Here is a 22,808-nt window from a genome sequence, read left to right as displayed (position 1 = left end):
GTTTGACGTTTCAAAATTGATCCTCCAATCAGATAATACCATGAGGGAGACACCGGTCACTAGAGGCGCTCTGTGGTCCATTTCAGTCTGTCTGTGATCGACATGATCATAACATAACACACAGGGATAGAGCGAGTGTATTTAAAAAAAGCATTCGCCATACACGACCGTCCTGCGCCAAACTGTATCATATCAGTAGTTGTGCTGAACTGATGTGGCTACAAATATACTTTTCAACGTTGTGTTTGTTAAGTTACATATGGATCCATATGAGTTGATGGATGAACTGGGTTCAATGTAGGCTACTGTAGGTTCGTGTTGAAGGATATCGCTTAAAAATGACGATGAGCTTCAGAAAGTCATAAAGCATAGAGATCTATAGAAGCATATTGAACAAAACTAACAAGTAAACAACTGGCTACGCGTTTTGGCCATGCCCGTGTTGCCACAATTAGGCATTTCTCAAAGTTGTGGGCGCTCTAAATGGATTATAAGGACTATATACGACTGACTGCTTACAGTGTCGCTAAATATCACATTATATAGGATGGAGCCCCCTCTACTCCGCAAATTTGCTCTAGAAACCATTTCATGACTTGATTCAATATAGGATTATTTTTCATAAAATAGCCATAATAAATTGTGTAAATCGCAATGTGGAGGGGGGGGGGGGGGGGGCAATTACTCCGAATATTGGATTTCGGTTGGCGGGTTGATTTCCCAGTAGCCCACGCAAATAGGAGTTTCATTGATCCGCGTCGTTTCTCCTTTCCCGGTTCACACTCTCGTCCCACGGCAGGGCGATGAGGCTGACTAAAAATCGTCTCCTCAGATGATGATAGAAGCTGCTGCTGATTGAAGCATCGTTCTAAGCTGCCAATACAACCAGAGACCAAACATGAACGCGGCATTTCTTGCTCTAACAGCCGCGCTTTTTGCTGCGAATAGTGGCTTCTGTTATTCCAGTAGCGTCCCTTCATTCATCCTGCCGTTCACTGACTGCGTCCAGAGCCGTGGGAAAGGCGGTTTCTACCAGGGAGCGATAGACGTCACCGAGTCCGGCACCCGGTGCATGAACTGGACAGAAGTGGACGGCTTCACGGAACGCAACCCGGGAAAGGGAATAGGGGAGCACAATCACTGTCGCAACCCGGACGGCAGGATTCGACCCTGGTGCTTTTTCATGAACCACAAAGGCAGAGTGGACTGGGGGTACTGCGACTGTAAACAAGGTAATTAAACGCAGGCCGATATCACACAGCAATAGGTGTTGTGTTGCTTTTCATGCTCTTCTGTAGAAATATGTCGAAAACAGTTTGAACTAGACACACAGGAACTGAAATGACCCGACCCAAACAAGCCCCTGTAATTTGTTACATACTAAATCATTTTTGTGGGGCTGATGAATAGCAGATAACTGTGCAGTTGTTTTGTGTTTGGTGTGCGACTGTCTTAACAAATCTATCCACTGGTGTTAACCTCAGGAAGCCCAAGCTTAAATAATTAGACAGGACACACCTAAAGAGTCCCAGGTGTGAGTCAGCTGTATGCAGATGGCATGTCGAAGCACATTTGTGCTGTAATGAGTGCACAGGTATTTGCTTATATGGCGTAACACAGTCTAATGGATCCCAGGTGTAAGATAATAAAGTGAATAAGCTCAATACAAATCTCTCTTCTAAATAGTTTGCCATGGGAACACCACACTATCAATAAGCACACAGGCTTGCACTGCTGAGTGTTGCTAAAATGAAAAGTGATGGCAAAGGATGGCCCCTACATCTCTGGATTGATGAAAGGTAGACACGTAGAGAGAGAAAGAGAGTGGTGAGAGGAATAGAGTGTGTGATTTACATCTGGCACAAGACAAGCAGCCTGTGGTATTTTTAGTGTCGGGCAAAGCATGGGTAAAATATCTCCTGGTGATTAAAACATGGAATTGTCATTCATTGATGCAGTTATTACAGATGTTTGGACAATTACAAGCCTTTAGAAGGGGTGGGCAAGTTTGAAGTCTGAATTCTGTTAATTTTATGTCTATGACCTTTTACCGAAATGATATACAGCCACACACCAGATGTTGTCTCTGATTTAAGTTCAGATATGCTGATGGCAGTAACAGGCAGGCACTTACCTGTATATATGTGTGTGTGTGTGTGTGTGTGTGTGTGTGTGTGTGTGTGTGTGTGTGTGTGTGTGTGTGTGTGTGTGAGATAGAGAGCATGCACCCTTACATTATATGTTGCCATAATAACTCTTCCCAAAAAACAAACTTGTTACTCCAACAATAAACAACATACACCCACACACACACTGTAAACCATGTATTTTATCTGGAAACTTCTTGAAACATTCAATTCCAAATCCTGAATAGGACGTGGCTAAAAGTGATATCTTCAACTGTATGACAGCAAGGTAGGCCTATGCCACACGGAGGAAATCCCCTTTATTCTCTGGGAAAAGAAAAATATGCTGAGTGGATAGCTAAATATGTCACTTGCTGTGAAAATGAAAAAGACAACCAGAAGAACGTCTTGTTTTTTCATCTTTTTATAAAGTAATTGTGATGTTCTGACACACAGGAACTGTTTTGTCTTTGGATGTCATAATCTGAAGTGCAATGATAAGTTCTATATGCAGCTGTTTTGACACAGACCGATTCACTGCTTCATTCATAAGACAGTTCTACCCCTGTAAATGTGCTCTCATCTCATCTCATCCTGCTACTTTACTCTCTCTGACACCCTGCCTATATCTTGTCATATGGTGTGACACATCTCTTTCGTGTCATCTTTTATCCCCCATTTAATATGTGCTGTATTATTAAACATCTGCTGTTCTCCGACCCTCTTTCCATCCCCAGGGTCTGTGCGTCTGCAAGGAGGCCGCTCCAAGCTTGATGGCAGGGTGGAAGTCTATCTGGGAGGAGTGTGGGGGTCTGTCTGTAGCGATGACTGGGGGGACGAAGACGCTGCAGTGGTTTGCAGACAGCTGGGCAAGGGGTGAGAGAGCACACATGCATACACATGCGCTCAGATGTGCAATATTTGCCTCTCTCTGTCTGCCTCTTGCTTCTACACACGTATTCAGACACAAGTGCAAGTACAATCCACATCTGTCGTATGAATTCACAATGTGAAGCAGCCCACAGAGGTCTGACATATGGTTACAGTGTGTTGGAATTTTGGTGGGAATTTAAGAGAATTTAAGAATACTTACAACGCAGACATACATATGCATGCACTCTCTCCACAGTCTTTGTACTTTTCTTGTGTGACCCTTGCATTCCAACCCCCCCCCCCCATTCCCCAGAGGTATTTAAATACCTTCAGTGCTCAGCTATTTACCTTGTTACCAGCTCTCTCTCTTTGTCTCTGTCTCTCTCTCACATACATGTACGACTGTGTCTCATGGTCTTGAATTTTGAGATGCTTTAAGAATGGATTTGCAGCGTCTCAAGGGAGCCTGCAGACAGATCATACATGTCAACGGTGTTCATAAGCTGCGGAGCGTACACATGTTAACATGCATGCTGACAGGAACACATGCCGCTGTGTGCATATTCACACAGGAGTGAATACAAGTCCTGAGCGGAAAGGAAAGAGGGCAAATGTCAGACATATGTCAGCTGGAATGGTTGGTGATGATTTTCACGCGGCCAGTGATTGAAGCTGTTGGGTGTAAAACTTCTGACCGCATTGGCCCTGGAATGGCAGATCATGAACATACAGACGGCTGAAGGTTACTGCTACCAGACGTGAATGACTGCTGTACGTTTTCCTCTCAGATGGTCCGCCTTTTGCCTCGCTGCAGGATTTATCTCAGATTATATGAAAAAAAGTGTCAACTCTACTGAGGTTGCATCTATCTTGAAAAATGTTATTTGATGAGACTGGAGGGGAAAAAAAGTGTTTCTGTAGCTCACCTGGTGCAGCGCACATGCAACATTTACTGAGGCTTTGATTCCACCCTTCCACCCCGCCTTTCCTGGTTCTCTCCAAGCTAACACCATCCAAGAAAGCATTACTGTCCAACAATTTAAATTAAATTTAAATGAGTAAAAGTAAATTGTTTGCTTATCGATCCCATTCCAGGATCTCAGGTCGTGCACGTGAAGTTCCCCTGTTTCGGCCAAGCATGGCCAAGCTCCATTGGAGGGCAGTCCATTGCCAGGGAGAGGAGCCAGACCTGCTCCAGTGTCCTAAGACTACTTGGAATGGAGGGGAATGTCCTCAGGCTGCAGCCATCACTTGCATACAGCAGCAAGGTACACACTCCTCATAGGGAATTATAGCTCTATGATGGATGGATAGAGGTGTGCATGAATATAATGAGATCTGATAACTCTACAAGCCTTTAACAATTCTATAACCCCGACTCAGTTTTAGAATCATCCTCAATATATGCTTTCAAATGAAAAGTCACAGCGTTTTTCATCAGTCTGCTTAGATTCTTTAAAGTGGCTAAAAGTGAAATTGAGAGCATATCTCTTGCCTCTCAACGGCTCTTAACGTGGCGATGTGGAGATACACCAAATCTGTTGATGTATGTGAAGTGGACAGATGCTAGACCTGGGGGGGAACCGGAGGGTGGGCACTAAGCTTCTGCAACGGCACCGTGGGTCGGGACGGCGTTATTAACAGTACTCGCCATATCAGCCCAGTGGGGCACGCTCATATGCACCAACATGCACTCGCGGCCATCCTGGCTATGAAAACAAAGCACAGTGAAGCTCAGATAACAACACAACACAGAGGGAGAGTGACTTCATTCTCTGCTCAGGTAAACATTACTCCACCATATCTTCTCATAGCAAATAGTTGTTTGCTGCTATATTAATGCTCTGTACATCTAATAGCAGTCATTTAGGTAGAATATGTGGTAATGTGTATTCATGCTTGGTTTCAGCGGTAGTGGTGCTCCCTATACGGCTGGTGGGTGGTCGATCAGGGTCAGAGGGCGCAGTGGAGGTCTTCCATGCGGGGCAGTGGGGTTCCATATGTGACGACCAATGGGACGACAGTGATGCAGAAGTAGTGTGTCGACAGTTGGGGCTGAGGTGAAGGGGCACACACACACACACACACATATTAATGTTCATATTCAGATTCATTCTATCTTGTAGTTAGCATAAATGAAATACATTGTGAGTATGAGAAAACAAGGAAAAAGTGTGAAGATAGAAGCTTAGATGAGTTAATGTGGGTGTTCAGCCGTGTGTCTCTCCCTCTGTCTCCAAAAGTATGAGAAGTATTCTTTCCATTCGGACACACAGAGAGAGGAGCGAGCAGTAAAGAACATCTGGGGGTCAGATAATGAATCAGGCTCATTGTTCCTGCATGAATTCTAGTACCACAGAGAGATGCATATTTAGCAACACTACACTCTCCGCAAATGCTCGCGTGTGCATTTTGTGTGTATGCCACTGTGGTGTTGGTGTTGCAATGTCTATCGATTCTCATATATGCAAAACAAGCAATTTTCCAAAAGTTTATTTGAAATACAATAAGTTTATTCCATTCATGTAAACAACTTGTAAGCCGGTCATTGCATCTTTCTTTTTATTGTATCACTATTTCTGTAAACCAAACCTTTCTTCTGTACCTTCTCTGTTCTTTGTAGCGGTGTGGCAAGGGCATGGGGCCAGGCACATTTTGGCAAGGGTTCAGGCCGTGTGTGGCTGGACGAGGTGCGTTGCACAGGCAATGAGCTCACTCTGGAGCAGTGTCCAAAAAGTGCCTGGGGGGAACACAACTGTCTGCACTCTGAAGATGCAGGAGTGTCCTGTAACCCTCTTACAGGTAGAACAAGAGCCTGACTTGGTATAAGCAATCCATAACATTCACATTTGTATCGTTCACATATACATAGACATGGAAACGCCGCTAGAAATGCACAACATATTGTAGCAAAGGGGTTTGCATGTATGACCCCTGAAGCTGTGTTCCTGGAGCCAACAGAGATTTTGACTTGTCAAACACAGATGTAACTGATTGCATTAATAATGGTTGCTTTCCATTTCTGGTGCCTAAACTGAAGAGAGCAATCATTTCAGTTATTAGTTACTCCTGTGCCTTTCCTGTTATGACCAGTCAAAATGTTCTCTTTGAAAAAGGTATGGCAATTGGTCTCAGGAGAGACAAACAAATCAAAGACCCCCAAGAGAAGGGTGCAAGGGGAAAGGCATTGGAGAGGTGCTTTTAGGAGAGCTCATGGTGGATAGACCTTGAAATATGGAGGTTGACTATTGCCCATCTGTGTGGTTTCACCACTTACAAGTAGAGGATTAGGAGTCCGGTGTGTTGCCAGGTGACCAATGTGTGAAGGTAGAAGTCTAAAGAACTGAATCCTGGCTACAGAGACTGGCTTTAAAGTCAGATTAGGATCTCCCAGAGCTTTGCAGCCAGAAATGACTGCATAGTGTTTTGTTAGGAATTGCAGCATTCTGTTGCAATATTGTGATCAACAATTCAATCTATTTAAGATCTTCTTTTTTTTTTTAAAGCTACATGCGTATGGAAGGCCAGGAAAAAATATCTACATTTTCAAATGTATCCTCATTAGCGACTCACTCTCTGCCCGTCTCTGTCTTCATCTCCAGATGGTTCCGTTAGGTTGGTAGGGGGCACAAGCAGCTACGAGGGACGTCTGGAAGTATTTTACCGTGGTCACTGGGGAACCGTGTGTGATGATGGCTGGACAGACACTAACACACACGTCGTGTGTCGACAACTTGGTTACAGGTAATGTGAAGAATGTGCGCATACAAATAATATTATATGAACTTTTAACAAGAAAACAATATGTGAGTTTGTGTGTGTACATGTCTACCTTTCAGATTAGGTGAGACTCTCCTCTCCGAAGGACTAGACATCACACCAGTCCCACGCTTTGGGGTGGGGTCAGGTCCCATTCTGCTGGATGACGTGAGCTGCACAGGGAAAGAGCCTAGCCTACTGCTGTGCAACAGGAAGGAGTGGCTCCGTCATGACTGCACACACCATGAAGATGTTAACATCGCATGCACCCCTGATCGCATTGGAGAGAGCCTTCCAATGAGTAAGATTGCATCTTATCTTACAATAATACCTTAAATGGTTACAGATAGCATAGAAACTATCAATGGGCGAGAGAGGCTCATTATGAACTTTAAAATGTCGTTCATGTATGTAATTAGATACTGATACATATATTGTATGGGTATATGTGTCACAGTTTTTGGACTTTGAAAGACAAAGAGTGGGCTTTTTGAATATGGTAATGGTCTTTCTCAAAAATCCCATTCTGCTTTGAGAGTTGATCCTGACACAGAAACGCCACTCGTAACTTTGCTTATTTTAGTCCATATTAAGGCTTTTTGATGTTGTTGATCATTTGATTTTATGTCGCCATTGTTGAATCCAATTCATCAATCCTCTTTGAATTCGGAGTGCCTCAGGGTTCAGTCCTCAACCTGTTTCTCTCCTCTTTCTATTGCAGCAACCGCAATGTACATACAAAGAGATTGAACATTGTGATGTCTGAAAACCCCTTTTTGTTAAATCCAAATTCATCATCATTGGTCCAGATATAGAATCTCCCCTAATCTTGTTTTACTGTTTTCTAATATCATCATCATCCCTTGTATTAACAATAGTACAACTCTCTCTTCAGTCCTGTTTCCCTGAGATTCAAAAAGAAAAGATTCTATCTATTTAACCTGCATTGTTTAAATTCTCTTTATATACGCAATGTAAACTTTTAAAGTAAAGTTATTACTCGAGGATGCCACAGCCCATGTCCTTTTTAAGATCCAGTTGGAGACTATAAATCACTATTTTAGAATCTCTGCACTGGTTACCCGTGTGTTTGAAGTCTATTTGAATGAATATTTTCATCACTTTTACAGCTTTCATATGAGATAAGCTCCAGGCTACTGACCTTTACTCCCCCTTTTGCTGAGCTCTGCCTGAGATCGTCTGGTTCTTCCTTTTTAGTGGTTCCGAGGTGGAGACTAAAAACAGTTTGTTGTCAGAAATAGGGGTAGCATAAAAGAAGCACTGTAGAAGATAAACTTTGCACGAATAGCACTCATCCTTTAAAGGCAGTGAAGAACAGGAAACCAAATGATGAAAGCCTCCATGTAATTTCCTTCACTTCATAAAATCCGGTAATGGAAGTGCAAGCTGGTCTGAAATCTGTTCCTGAGATCTCTGCCAAACTCAACCTGCAGTCAATTTGATCTCTGTTACTTCGATGAGTAAAGCCAACATTCTCCAACAGACATATAGAGGATGATGTAAGTCATAACTCTAATAGGCACAGCTGTTAGTTGGCTTGTCCTGCCTTTATTACTGGGACTCTTGTAAAGTCGTCATGATTAAATGGACCGACTGCAAACCTATACCTAAAGTAAGTCTCCCTCATGCCACTATTCCCAAATGCAAGACCATAACTATCAGGCACCAGTGGGGTGATGTGTTGCCAGACACACATAACTCTGCACCTTTTACTTCTTCATAAGAGGAGACAGAAGGGTTCAGTGGTGTTACTACTTGCTGAAAGAGGGGGAGAGGGTTGAATGGTAGCACCATTAATCCAGCCTATTTCTAGAGCCTTCAGACACTAATAAAGATATGTGAGCATAGAGCTGGATGGAGCCAGTAGTGGCTGAGATTTGACCTCATACTGTATATAACGTGATATAATGTTGAATCTGACAGATATGAGTCTGATAGGTCTGGTGAATGTCACAGAAAGGATACATCATGTTTGCTTTCAGTGATGATAAGTTGGGTTTAAGTAGCTTATGTTTTTGAAGAAGAGTCTGAGGGACACTCTCGCTCCACAAACACCCTCTAAAGAACGTGTGTCATTACTACATAGCATTCGTGTGTGTGCATGTGTTTGAGTGTTTGTGTGTACACAAATCCCTCTTTCCCGCTCAACATGCGACAGGCAGATTGGTTCATGTTGTTTTTGGAAAAGGAGACAAAGCAGATAAACCAGGATTTGCTTTGAACTCTCTCTCTCTCACACACACATACACACACACACACAGTCTGGTGTGGGGGACCAGCACATTAGGGTTGTATCAGAGCAGCAATTGAATGCGTGTGTCTGTGCGTGTGTGTGCTGAGAGGGTTTGTATTTCTAAGGGAGAGGACAAAGATGAGCATTTCCTCAACAGCAAACACCGACAAAGAGATAAACATTCCCACAATTAACTCTCCCTACCTTATTTTCTCCCTCTTACAATTATTATGTGCCACACACAAAATGTTTGAATGTGGCATGCCATTCAACTCAACACAGTGCAATACAATGTTTGAGCTACAAAACACAACAACCAACTTCATACATCATAGTACACAATTCCAAACACTTGGCAAGAGTGTAAACTGATCCTGAAATTGTCCACACATGGAAGAGACATAGGCATTCACGTAAATGTGATTAGTGTGCATGTGTGGGCAGACAAATGAGGATGGATGGTCTAAAAACAAAAGTGGTTATGTGCATGAAAACAGACAGGTGTTCAAGCTACTTCCTTTCTAGGGAACATGAGCACACATGCCCCATTCACTAGACTTGCTAGCCTGGAGGATTTTTTGGGAGAGTATGTGTGTAATTGAGTACTTCTAGACTCAGGGGTTTTGGGTAACATCAGAGAACAAAAATAAACCCGTGCCAGCAGCGTGAGTCTATGTGTTGTGTCTAAATTGCGTTTGTGCACATGTGTGTTCTTCAGGTGTGCTGGTGAGACTTGTGGGAGGAGAGAGCCCGAGGGAAGGCAGAGTGGAGCTCTATCTGACTGGACAATGGGGGACTGTGTGTGATGACGGATGGACTGATCGTGACGCCGAGGTGGTTTGCCGACAGTTAGGATACAGGTATGTACATGTTCAACTTGCACACTGATTTGCATGCATAAGCAAAAAGAATGCCATATGGCAAAGTTGTTAAAAGTGGGTATTTCCACACATTGCTCACAGATGTAGGTTCCGTTAGGAGGAGGAAATATTACCAATAAGTTTCGAGAGATGGATGCATTTTACGGATCCAACGATTATTTTCCTTATCGATTGTCGTGGTCCATTTGTCATTTGGCTAACAAAATGTCATGCTAATGAAAATGCCCAATAACCCAAAGATCAGTTTACTACAATAGATGGCTGAGAAAAGCTGAAACCATTCACTTTTGAGAAAGTGCTTTTTGCTTCAAAGCTGAAATGATGACAAGTTAATTAGCTTTGACAGTTGACTCAGTTGACAATTTTCTGCTGATCATTTTATTTTCAGTCGTGGTCCGTATGTTGGAATGGAGGTAACATGTTGGAGGCATTGCAATGTGCTCACTCTATACATTACACTTTCCTTAAGTGAATCCAGACGGCCTCTGTTTGCAAAATCAATCACCACTTCTAAACCTGGCATTTGTTTTATACACTTGCTCCCGCTTTCTCTGTCCGTCTTTCATCTCTCAACCCTTCTGTTTTCAGTTTGCACATCATCACGCACGTCTCGAGTTTCAAGCAGACCTACAATGGACAAACTAAAGTATGCTTTGAATCATTTAAGATGACTGTATTTTATTAATCAATCTGTACAAATTGTGCGCTCAAGTTTTTGAGCACTTCTTACAGCTGCTGGTGTGCTGCCAGCTGCTTTTATTAGGGGTTTTAGCTGTGCCCTTTTGCAGAGCCAAGATAAACATCCAATTAAAGGGCAGGCTAATTGTGCCTATGACTCATTCACAGTGACAAGATATTTTGAGGGAAAGCCAACTACCTCATCTTATTCTCTCGCGTCCCATTGTCTCTTCTCACTGAGACACTGTCCAGTTTTCCAAAACATTGGCAATGGGATAGCAAGGGTCAACTGTACTGTAAGAAACTGTCTTTATTTTCTCTCTTATCACTGCTCCTCCCGCATGCTTAGTTCACACTACACAACTTTGACCCTGACTTTCCGTCTTTGGACGGAAAGCCCCAGATCAGAGGGAAATCCACGTACGCCCGTGTCACTACTCGCACCTGATTTTGTGACAAAAACTAGCTTGGAGACCTCATCAGGATTCCAGATGAAGGATCTTGTAGCGTGTGACCCCCACTGTCGAAAGTCAGTCATGTAGTGTGAAAACCACACAACTTTAAGACTCACCATTGAAAGACAACAAGTTGTGTAGTACAGCGATCTGACTACTTTGAAAGTCATGTAGCGTGGATTTGACTTTAGCCACCCAATTTTCTGTGACACATCTGTGTGTAAGTGAAAGCCACATCTGGAACACATAAGCGTGAGAGAGGGGAAGCGTGTTGGAGGCCTGTAAAAGCCCTGTAAGGATCATCATTCTGTGTGTGGTGAAAGGTTGTTACATACTCAGCAGGTCCCCAAGGGTTAGAGGTTGCTCTAGGGGTGATACAACTAAAATACACACACACACTTTCACATACAAATTATATGCAAAGACAACAGTTTGACCCAGAGTCACCTTGAATAAGAACCTACATTAAACATGCACATGAAACATTTTTGAAATTGTATTTTGGCAACAATTTCATTTGCTAGTGGTTTAAAAGCCTATAATGTGGATTGAAATGTACCGAACGCTCTTTGTGCCAATAGTCTGAAAACAGTAACTGACTTGAAAGCAAAGGGAGCTTGTTTGTCTAACTTCAGGCATTGATGTTGTATTTCTGCAAGTGTGGCAAAAGGCAAAAACGCGACTGTACGACACATGATACAAGGTATGATCCGTTCTAAACAGCAGGTAGTCATATAGAGGTCAACAGTCCAAGAGCGTAAACAATAGCGTAAACAATAGCAATGAGTACACAGAGTAGAACAAAGACAATCTGGCCGGGGGACAGGGAAAACAAGGGAGTATATAAAGGGGTAGACCAACGGCAAAATCAGGGGCAGGTGAGTAATTGAGGCCAGGTGAGGATAAGCAAGGAGGCGGGAAACGTATGAGTGCATGAACTGAAACAAAAGGAGATGTTCGTATATCAAAATATAACAGGAAACTCTAAACATGTATAAATAGGCTCGTTTGAGATGAACTGCGCCTCACCTGGAAAGTGGATGAGATTGGGCGGCAGCAGCAGGGAGCGTTGAGAAGGAAATGTGGTCAAGTCAGTTTTTAGCTGCCTTTAAAGAATACACAGGAAGTCAAAGTTACATCCTGTTAGATCCGATCTGTAAGCTACTTGTAGTTTGAAGACCTCATTCGGATTTATTTATATGTGTTTGTAAATGTACTGCATATTTATGTGGAAATGTGCGTGTAACTGGCATTGTTTGCTATCCTTTGGTATGTGTGCCTGCGAAACACGTTGCTGCTTGTTTTAAGATGTGTTGTATAAATAAGCTCTATTATTTCCAATCACACAAGACATGTTTTTAGATTAAACCTTTGTCGTACAACATGACTATGAGAATAACCAACAATCTAGTGTTAAGTATTACAATTACACAGAAAAATAGGATTTTCTACAGGATTGTAATGCAGTTGGTGGAGAGCAACTGCGGCGCCTGGCTGTAAAAAGTGAGGTTATCGTTGCCCACTTGCTCATGACGTCAGAGCAAGTCAGGATCAAGTCGGACACAAATCGAACCGGCATTGTGCGGCGATCGCCGGTGATCTATTCTGTGCAGGACTGGCTCATCTTGGACGAGCCTAATAACATGGAAAAACAACAAACAGAAGACCTAAAACCTTGAACACAAAATTCTCGACACTTCATCATCTTCTGAAGATGCAGCACAGTCCAGTCTTCACAAAAACTCAGAGGGCATAGAGCCAGATTGTGACAACCATGTGACAACAAAAGGAACAGTAAGAGGGATTTCTTAGATTGAGGACTTGTTTGAAGTTTGTCCAAACTGCATTAAGTGCCTGTTACCTGCGGCTCATGATGCAACCAAGTCAACTTGGCTGCATATTTTATTCCTTTCAACATTTAAAACTGATCCAACAAAAATGCAGCCAAGTCAGGACATATATTTTGAAGATAATTCACGGTACATGGACAGTACATGAAATATGATGAGAAAGAAAATACTTGGCTTTCCGTTCTAAGTTGAGCATTTAGTATCCAAAACAGATTGTGTTGCATTTTTGACACATGTTGTGTTACTGTGTGTTGCCACAGAAACACACAAAGCAGGCTTGATGTCAGGCTCTCGGCTTAGTTCCAAGTGACTTGGAGGTTCGCGCTTTGCATACTAAGTACTGCTCGGGGAGCCATTGGAGACACAGACACAATGATAGACGTCTCAATAAGTGGCATGAGATTCCCTTTGGATGAGTGGGGATACAAGACCTGCCACCCCAGGGACGCAACATGAGATCCTCTGAGTCGGTTATCTATCAATCTTAATCTTAATCTTAATCTATCAAACCTCGACCTACAGTCTCCTGTGTTAGCTGTTTGCTAATTGAAGTCAGAGGTGAGAAAGTGACAGAAATACTGTTATCAGATTGTGAAAGTGGTTTGACCTGGTTTGCGTCACAGCCAGAGAATGTCAAACCATAACATCTGTACGAAGATGCCAACACCTATATGCTTACACATGCAGAGAGAAGGATGTGTCAGGCAAGCATTCAACTTTTCAGTGTTTGTGACACGATTATAGGTAATGTGGGAAGATACACAGAATTTAATTATTAAAAAAACATAAGTTATATTCACTTCATACATTTAAAAAAAAATCAAATCAACAAAACCAAAAAGATATGATGAACTAGATGTTCTAAGAGCTAAGCTTGAATTGTTAAAAAAAGAAGCTTTTCAAGACTTACTTAAATTTTGTTTTGTTGCTTTTGAATCTGTTGAAATCCTGTCTTTTGATATACAATGCTTTTATTCTGAGACTAATTTTGCCATTTGTTTTGTCTCCAGCCTTAAGATGAAGTACTTTTTCGGCAGTTCTAATAGTCTTCCAGTTTAACAAAATGTATAAGGCAATGGCAATGAAATGTCTGTGTTTTCTGGGTCCCGTCCATCCTCCACAGTGGTGTGGCAAAGGCCCGTGTGATGGCTTACTTCGGGGAAGGGACAGGACCCATCCACGTGGACAATGTGAAGTGCAGTGGCGAGGAGCGTTCGTTAGCAGATTGCATCAAACAGGCACCCGGCACACACAACTGTCGCCATAGTGAGGACGCCGGGGTCATCTGTGACTATGGTGAATCGCAACCCAGCTACAAAGAGCTCAAAGGTCAGTCAGGTCTGTTTTTTTACTCAAAATAAATGGAGCTCTTGTGATTGATTTGGAGCATATGAGTGTGCATTGAGCACGCATGAGACTAGTGTGTTTCGCAAACATTTCAGTTATCTGATATACACTGAGAAATGAATGAGAAACAAATAAAGAAAAGCCAGGAGGTAAGCGGGCAGCAGTTCAGTTTGTGCGTATCCAGATGGTAAAATGGAGAAAGCAATGTTATTGCGTCACCCTGTCTGTCACACATCAGGGCAGACTCGCACAACGCTATCCATTACCTGCACATATGCTATTACTTCCCTTTCTCACAGGCACATACTGCAGAAAGTCAAACCAGTGCAGGAGGGTGTTTTGTCTCTTCAGTATGATGAATTACATCTTCTACACACAGACTATGAAAATGATCCCCCATTTATTGAATTTACTTTATTTCGGGTTCATATGTAGTCGTGAAAGATTTCAAAAATGAAATCTAAATATTTAATAAGAGCAACATCTGAGCGCAAATGTATGGTTTAATAATCATCACCCTCCCACACACTCTCACATATACGCACACCCAATGGTTCCTCTTTTGTCTCTGTCAGATCCTGTCAACTCAATTTGTGGTTTGCGGCTCATACACACTCGCCAGCGCCGAATCATAGGAGGAGAAAACTCTCTGAGGTAAGCTGGCTGGAAGGGACATTAGGGATTAATGACAGCACAGAGGACGCCTGCCAGAGACATATAGAAAAAGAAAATTGGACACATTTTCAAGTCAACAGGTCTGAGATGGAAAACAGCTGATCTGAAGCCACATGCAATGGTCTATCCAATTGTGTGTACTTCCAAAAAGCGTTGGAAGTGAGTGAGTGACCAAAACAATTTACATAAAAGAGAAACAGGCGTACATGGCCAATCCAGAAAAACTCGCTGGAATTGAAGAAGAAAATCCAATGGTTATGACTTCCTCTGTTTTGCTTTGTGTGCGTGTGTTTATGTTGTGTGTAAGAAAGATAGAGAGAGACGGAAAGAGGTTGGGATCAACAGAGAGAAAAGCAACATTTATGCGTATTTGTATGCAACCGAGTGTGTGCGCTCACATTTATGTGTTTGTGTGTGTGCATGTTTAGATGACATCCTGCATCCTTACACTTCACGAAGATGCATGTAAACACTCTGCCTGCCAGGTATGCTGATGTTTAGTGTCCTCCAAAAAAAAAAAAATCACAAATCATGTTTGGATAGAATTCCTGTCACTCCTGCTGGCTATGCCTGTTTCAGGCTCTGTTTTTATCACTCAAGGTTCAGTAACCACAAGCTGACTTTTCAGTACATAGTGCTTTATAGTATATTTGTGCACTTTTATAATTCCTTGTGTGTTTGTGTGCGTGTCTGGCTTTGTGCTCATGTTTGTAGGGGCGGCTGGCCATGGCAGGCGGCGGTTCGTTTGCGAGGATCTCGAGGAGACGGGAGGTTGGTGTGTGGAGCGACTCTCATTGACACCTGCTGGGTCCTCACCTCGGCACACTGCTTCAAAAGGTCAAACACACACACACACACACCGACATCACCGACATCTACTTACACACACATGCATGTGTCACAATTTGAAAGGCCATGTTGAACTTTTAACAGCCAATTCATCTCATGCAGCAGGTTCAGTATGGAGGCCAGGAAATAATAACCCACCTTCACTTGCGTGTTCACGGGCCTCTCATTACACGTGACACAACATGGCTCATCCTGGCCACTGGTCTTTTCCACACGCCCACAACGCTGGACAGACAGCAATGTCTACTGTCAGCATCAGTGATTGGCTTGTTAAGTATGGTGGCATTCTACATATAGTAAGAATTAAATATACTATTTCAATACACTAAGTACAACTAAATCATGCAATAATGTAGTGCTCTAAGCCCACTGTGAACCCACTTTCAAAGCTGCTCTCCTGACGTAACGCAATACCTTTTACATTGTCTGTTTGGATTTTCTGCACATGTTTGAGGTTTGAAGTTATCTTTATTCAATGAAATGTGGGTGTACATAGGTATGCACTCTTCCCACAGCTTGAGCGACGCCCAAACTAAACAAACGAGTCCGACAGAGGCATGAGAATCTCAACAATGTAAGCAGTGATCAGTGGGTGGTGCAGGCTGTGGTTTGTGGTGCAGGCAGCAGGGAGACAGCCAGAAATCCATCTGGTCTGGGGGCCTCTACATGGCACCGCCATCACGAAATCAATCACTTCATGCATAGAGCAGAAAAGGCAGCAAAAAAAAAAAGAGCTGAGAAAGTTGACGGTTGTGAGGACACTAACCCTAGCGCCTGGCTTTTAATATTTGTACAGGACATGCAAGGTTCTCAGACTGTATATTAAGAATAATATCTTTTGTGTTACATTCCCAAATATTAGTTCCAACATTTGGGTTTAGGAAAACCAGAACTCTTTACCGGCAGCTCTACCGCTATAATTCCTGATATTTCCACATTAAAGAGAGGATGAGGTCATTCACTAAATCCTTTCCAGTGCCATTTCTCCAGCCATTCCCAGTCCCTTTCCACTGCCAGAGTTGTACTCCTAATGCAGGAACCTCAACTTTGCGATGTGTCTTGTACACCTTCTTCCTTTAAAACGACACACACAGGAAACAGACATCTGTGCTATGCTGCAAATTAAGACCACGAGGGATGTAGCAATCAGGACTTCTACGACTGATTAACGGAAGCACTGCAAGTAGTTGACCACCAGTGTAATTGCAGACTGACATAAATCATTTTACTGTCTGACTGTTTACTAGCAATGGTAAGTCATTTAAAACGGCACAGTAGTCACCATAGTAACCACAATAGTTAGCCTCAAACACTACAGGCGTTAACAGTTTTTTCTTGTCGTTGAATGTCATCGCTCGCTTGAGTAAATAAATGACAGGCTTTATCCAAACACATTAATTCTATGTTAGTGTTGTGCTTAACGTGCCAGGTGCTCACTCAGCTACTGCCTCAGACTTTGCTTCCTATATTGAACAGGTTTTAATAATTGATTGTGGCTCTTGGAATTCGCCTTCACATTCAGATTGATGACACTCCTTTAAAATACATGTTGCTGACTGCTGCAGATTAGCACAACATTTGTACAGTAAATCAGCACAACGTCCCTAGTGTAACATTTAAGTGTCTCTGGTCGGCTTTTTATTTTGCTAAGAGGAGACTCAAAGTCCACACCTATACACTACATATTACATGACAGAAATCAAAGTATTTTTAGCTGTATGTAAGATAGTTGTTATGTTAGACATTGTAAGCAGACACAAGGTGTCAGACACGACAAAGTACTTATCTTGCCTGCCTGAACACATATCAGTCTTCAGTGGCCTGAGCTGTTAGCCGCAGCCATAACAGCTTTGAAAAGTAATTTGCTGCATGCAAGCCAGAGCATGCAGACCAAGGTAGGGACTTCCGACTTCACAGTGTCACCTTTCATGCATGGTAACCAAAATAGGGTGATACACATACAAGCACACACAGCAACAAACAAACACATACACCCATGCAGTCAAACAATATACAGAAAATACATCAACAAGTTAGCATACCCATCTCTTCCTGCTCTAGATTGCACAGATGACGTAAAGGTGCAACCACCAAACACGATCATGTTACCTCATCCCTTACACTACCATTAGGTGCCATTATCAACACATAATAGGTTGATAAAAAAATGACCTCAGGTCAGCGGTCACATGCTGTCAACATATTTAACCTATTTATAGCTTCTTGCTGTACAGCTGGTGTCAGGCCAACAGTAAGATTTGGAACTGTTATAAGCAACAACAGCGTGTGAAAGGTAACTTAGATGTCACATTCAAGCTCCATTCTAATCCTGAGATTTCACCTTCATGGTGGGTATGTACTGTACGCAAATGACTGCTCAGCAATCTCCGCTCTGCCAGGAACTTCGTGGCATTCCCAGGTCAGGAAATCTTTCCGAAACACTCTACCAGTTGTAACTGGACACAGACAGTTGGCTCGATTGAAAGGCCTCCTTCCTTCTCTTCTCTCCTCTCCCTTGTCCCTGACTTACCCGACTCCTCTCTCCTCTCCTTCGCTCCCACTTGACACAAACATCTTCAACAAGTAAATTGAAAGCATGGAAACACTTAATTATGTCAACCTATGAGTCAGTTGAAAGCATAAACACACAGACACAATGACAGTTGTTTTGTTCTCATTCTCGCCTATAATCGCTCTTCCTAGAAGCAGTGTAGCGAGTGTGTAAACCTTCCTTGGTCATGATTCATAACGAATTGATAGAATGTATAAAATGCACTTCAATAATGTTGTGTTGAAGAAAGGGGTACAGCTGAGATAAATAGAAACCATGTAGCTGATAGGTTTCTTGGGAAAAGCTTTTAGGACCGTCTGATTGAGCATGAAACATTAATAAGGCTTAGGGGGAACACAAACAATATACATTGTTGAAAATGTTGCTAAAAACAAGACTATTTTAAACAAGGGGTATGAAATAGTAATATTTCTTGGAAAGAAAAAAACATGATATACATACTTCAAGGGAAGGTGACCTGAGCCAAAACACCTGTGTGTCCTCAGTGTTGGTGCTTGTACTTGTTCAAGCTCTAGATGAACTATGACCCCAGCCAGAGCTCGTCATTTTGTTGTGCATGGTTTATGTATCAGCTGTGGGATTGCTCACACACACACACACATACACCCACGCACACACACACTCACTCTTTCTCTAATGGCCTCTCTTGACCCATCCCTGTATTGATCTCTGCAGGTATGGAAACAGCACCAAGCAGTACAAAGTTAGAGTGGGCGACTACCACACCCTCGTCCCTGAGGAATACGAAGAGGAGTACGGCATCGATCAGATTGTCCTCCACCCAAGCTACCGCTCCCATAGTAACGATTACGACTTGGCCTTGGTGCGTCTGTCACCGGGGGCAGTGGGCCAGATGCTGGGAGAGTGTGTGTCATTCAGCCGTCATGTTCTTCCCGCCTGTCTGCCCATGAGGAAAGAGAGAGTGCTCAAACAAGCCAGCAACTGTCACATTACCGGCTGGGGTGACACGGGTGAGGGTGTGTGTGTGTGTTTGTGTGTGTGTGTTTGTATGTAAAGGGTAAGGTGGATACTGAGGCCTTGAGGTGACATCATTTCATTTCATCCGAGCATTTAACGGGAAGGCGACACTGTCTCTGGAAAAGTGTAGGACCTTCACAAATGTAAATAATTTTATGTTAAGGGAAATGCAGAAAAGATATAGATGACATTAAAAGACAGATCCAGCGAAATTTTAGTTTGTGCTTTTTTCCATCTCAATAATGTTAATTTTAGCATTTTCCACAAGCACGTGCCATGACCAGGGATTATATTTTCTTGAGCCAATCTGCCTTAACACTGTGTGGTCATAGAGAGAACCAACACTGTAGAGGCTTGGGTTCAGTTTTGTCAGTGGCTCCCTTCAGCTTGGATGTACCTTCCATCGTCCATGTGTGGAAAGCCATGGAGGGTCCATGTCCTTGTAGAGTGGGTTACAGTAGAAGGGAAGAGGAAATTGGAGGACGGAAATATTTTGGCCACACAAGTTCCGCGCTGGTAATTGAACAAAGCAACCGGTGACACTATGTGTATCAGAGGATGCACATTTTTGTTGACAACAGACAAGAGTCGAGACTGGAGACAGCGTCTGCAGGCAAGGGAATTGTATTTTGTTTTAAGAGACACAGAAAAAGATATGTAATGGGAACCTTCTTAAGATGAAAGAAACAGCCTCCCTTAGACTCTGCCAGAAACCTTGAAGTGATCTCTAAATTAGAGCCCTCTAATGCCTGAAAAAAGTCAAAGCCTTTGATAAGAAGGTCGTCGCAAGTGGAGTCTGCTGCCGGCTGGCAAGACAAGGCAAATAAATATATTTATATTTTGCACAAGTCATGCACATGGGGAACACCCCGTGCTTCACATCCACACATTTGAACTGTCCTAAGGCACTCTCACCAGACAAGCACAGGCTTGTATGCAAGTTTCATATTGTAACCTGTGCGAGTATATTATTTCAAACATCATCACGATTGTGATTGATGCAGTTATATATAGCAGCAATTCTGTGAAAATGGCCGTTGTGTTTTCTTTGCAAACTTGTTGTGGTCCTGTAATGCCCTTAGAGATGACATACCGGGATGTGAGGCTACATAGTTGCAGCTGTGAGCCTTTGACTACGGTTAGCAGAAGGCTAAACTACTCGCAAACATTTTCTGTCCATATCTGAAACGATATTTGATTGCGTTTCTTGTCAGCTCTCTTTTAGACCCTCTTGTTGTTAAGTCCAGGTTGCTTTCCAGGCAGTTGTTGCAAATGCTGGAATAGTAACTTTTTCTGCAGGATTTTCCACCATTTAATCAGGCTTTGACCACCTGAAGGGAATCACACTGGCAGCTGCATTTGGAGAACAGCCAATAGGAACCCTCTCTCTGAACTGACCTGTGATTGGCCAAAGTCTCCCGTCACAGGCTCGATTTTCTAACGCCTACAAACGGAGCCAAGATGAGGTTCTGTAGTCTAGTTTTTTCTCAGACCACTTAAATTAAAATATGCTGAGATTATTATGAGTTATTATGTAATTTGTGTGCAATGACACTAAATATGATGCGCACACACACACCCTTCCACCTACCTTCTACCTCTCATTCTAAACTCTTCCGCTTTGCCTCTTTTTTTCAGGCCGCTCATACTCCAAGACCCTACAGCAGGCACCCCTCTCCTTACTTCCCCGTCGCCATTGCCAGCATCATTTCCACAGTGCCTTCACAAGCCGCATGCTGTGCGCCGGAAGCATCCAGTCAGAGAGGCGTGTGGACAGTTGCCGTGGTGACAGTGGAGGTCCGCTGGTGTGTGAGCGTCCGGGGGGAGGTTGGGTGGTTTACGGGGTCACGTCTTGGGGTCATGCCTGCAGGACACAGCAGTCTCCTGGCGTCTACACAAAAGTCTCTGCCTTCAGCTCCTGGATACGCAAGGTGATTGGGCGTGATGACAGAAAAGAGAGCAAGCGATGAAAGGTGAATGACAAGTTGAAACAATTGACTTCTCGATCAGAAAGAATGACTCCATCAACTGATACAACCATGGGATTCAGTCATGATTAACTGATGTCATGATGTTGTACCCGATGTAAGTTATAATCTGACAAATGGAGAGCACAATGCAACGCTGGACTTTTTACAAATAGAATTTTATTTTATATTTCTTTGGAGAGAGGAAGGCTTTTCTGTCTTTTCTCTGATCGTAGTCATTAGCACTTATTTTTATTATTACATATTCTCTTGAGCTGCAAGAATTTGAATGGAGTTAAATGTCAACTCAAGTAAACGGCTAATGTATTTCTTTTTGTTGTATCTGACATTGCATACTACACTAAAATGTTTTCTTTCCATAATCAAAATGTTTTCTGTGATTGCTTTTGTTATAAAGTGATATTGTAATTTATGACGTGAAATATGTGATTCAAAATGTTGTAAAGGGACCACAGAAAAACAGTATGCATTGCATGCGTGCACAGCAAGTATTTGGCATGATATCACCTTGCAGACCTGCACTATGAACCCCCTCTTTAGGTACTTAATGCATAATAGTCAGTGCTTTTGTGTTAAGCATTCTAGTCATATTGACATTTGCCAAACTGAAATATATGTTTCAACATTATTTCATCATCGTTATATGTAATGTTTCTGTGCTCATTGTTTTGCTGCGTAAAAAGCAGATGTCAGGTCTTTGTAATTACTCAGGCATTTCCATAATTGACATCGAGTCAGTATTTGTCCTTGTCTCAGTGCTGCTTGACATTTGCAGAGAAAGGAAAGGACTAACGTGTCTCTGAATCAAAGCACATGACAGTGTTGATTTGTCATATTGACACTGTTAATTCATGTCGTTAAGTGTTGTGGCGGATTTGACAACACTGAATGGAGACAATTTGAAAACACGACACTGCCTTTTTATTTGTGTTTGCTGTATATGTGTTATGATTTAATGTACTGTAACAGTTCTTTATACATTTTGTAAAAAAAGAAATAAGTGAGTTTTTTGTTCGTTTAGTTAAGACACTCAAAGTTTTGAGTCATAATGGCTGTAGTCTGTTCACGTAAAAACATTCACTGTATGTACTTTCTAAATTGTTGTCAGTCCCTCACATCTGAAAGGTGACAGTAGCTGGAACAAGAGAGCTCTTTGAGGATTTCATCTGACTGCAAACTGTCAAAGTGAGCACCACTATGTCAGACAATGTGTACTATGCACACACACCGAAGCACACCCAGTGTCACTGATTTTTCCGCACAGTGGCTACGGGAATAGCAGCCATTTTCTGAGTTGTCTTCATTTGCAAGGCAAACAAGTCATGTTGACTGAACACCCATTTAGGAACTGGGACCAACAACAACAGCTACTGCATACAATCTTGGCAACAAACATACAAATATTCTCATTGTAGTGTCTATAAATCCTATAATTTAGCTACTGCTGGCTGATAATTAAGCTGCATTGTTTAGACATGTGCTCAGAAAATCAACACACAACGTTACCAATACATGCATTTATT

General features: G+C 42.5%; 1 protein-coding gene across 2 annotated transcripts; it reads left to right on the top strand.

The window, feature by feature from the left end:
* Nucleotides 1-805: 805 nt before the first annotated feature.
* On the top strand, nt 806-22,206 carry prss12 (serine protease 12). Of its 2 annotated transcripts, XM_079277771.1 has the most exons (13): nt 806-1,232; nt 2,864-3,002; nt 4,095-4,267; nt 4,909-5,059; nt 5,623-5,801; nt 6,602-6,743; nt 6,839-7,059; nt 9,731-9,872; nt 14,000-14,205; nt 14,799-14,877; nt 15,613-15,735; nt 18,995-19,290; nt 20,936-22,206. In XM_079277771.1, exons 1-13 carry the CDS (start codon nt 899-901, stop codon nt 21,265-21,267), a joined length of 2,517 nt encoding a protein of 838 aa, XP_079133897.1. In that variant the 5' UTR covers nt 806-898; the 3' UTR covers nt 21,268-22,206. The 2 variants fall into 2 exon arrangements, 1 of the variants encoding a protein (XP_079133897.1); XR_013772330.1 differs by lacking the exon at nt 14,799-14,877 and having other exon boundaries at nt 20,936-21,076.
* The last annotated feature ends 602 nt before the right edge of the window (nt 22,207-22,808 follow it).

This window comes from Melanostigma gelatinosum (assembly GCF_949748355.1).
Source record: "Melanostigma gelatinosum genome assembly, chromosome: 11".
Taxonomy (NCBI): Eukaryota; Metazoa; Chordata; class Actinopteri; order Perciformes; family Zoarcidae; genus Melanostigma; species Melanostigma gelatinosum.
The sequence above is the reverse complement of the archived record's forward strand: the minus strand, read 5'-3'. Positions and strand labels throughout refer to the sequence as shown.

Bases quoted from the DNA above. Each gene is read 5' to 3' on its own strand.
- prss12 (XM_079277771.1), top strand. From the start codon at position 899: ATGAACGCGGCATTTCTTGCTCTAACAGCCGCGCTTTTTGCTGCGAAT. The intron at 4,268-4,908 runs GTACACACTCCT...GCTTGGTTTCAG, and splicing joins CACTTGCATACAGCAGCAAG to CGGTAGTGGTGCTCCCTATA. The intron at 5,802-6,601 runs GTAGAACAAGAG...CTTCATCTCCAG, and splicing joins GTCCTGTAACCCTCTTACAG to ATGGTTCCGTTAGGTTGGTA.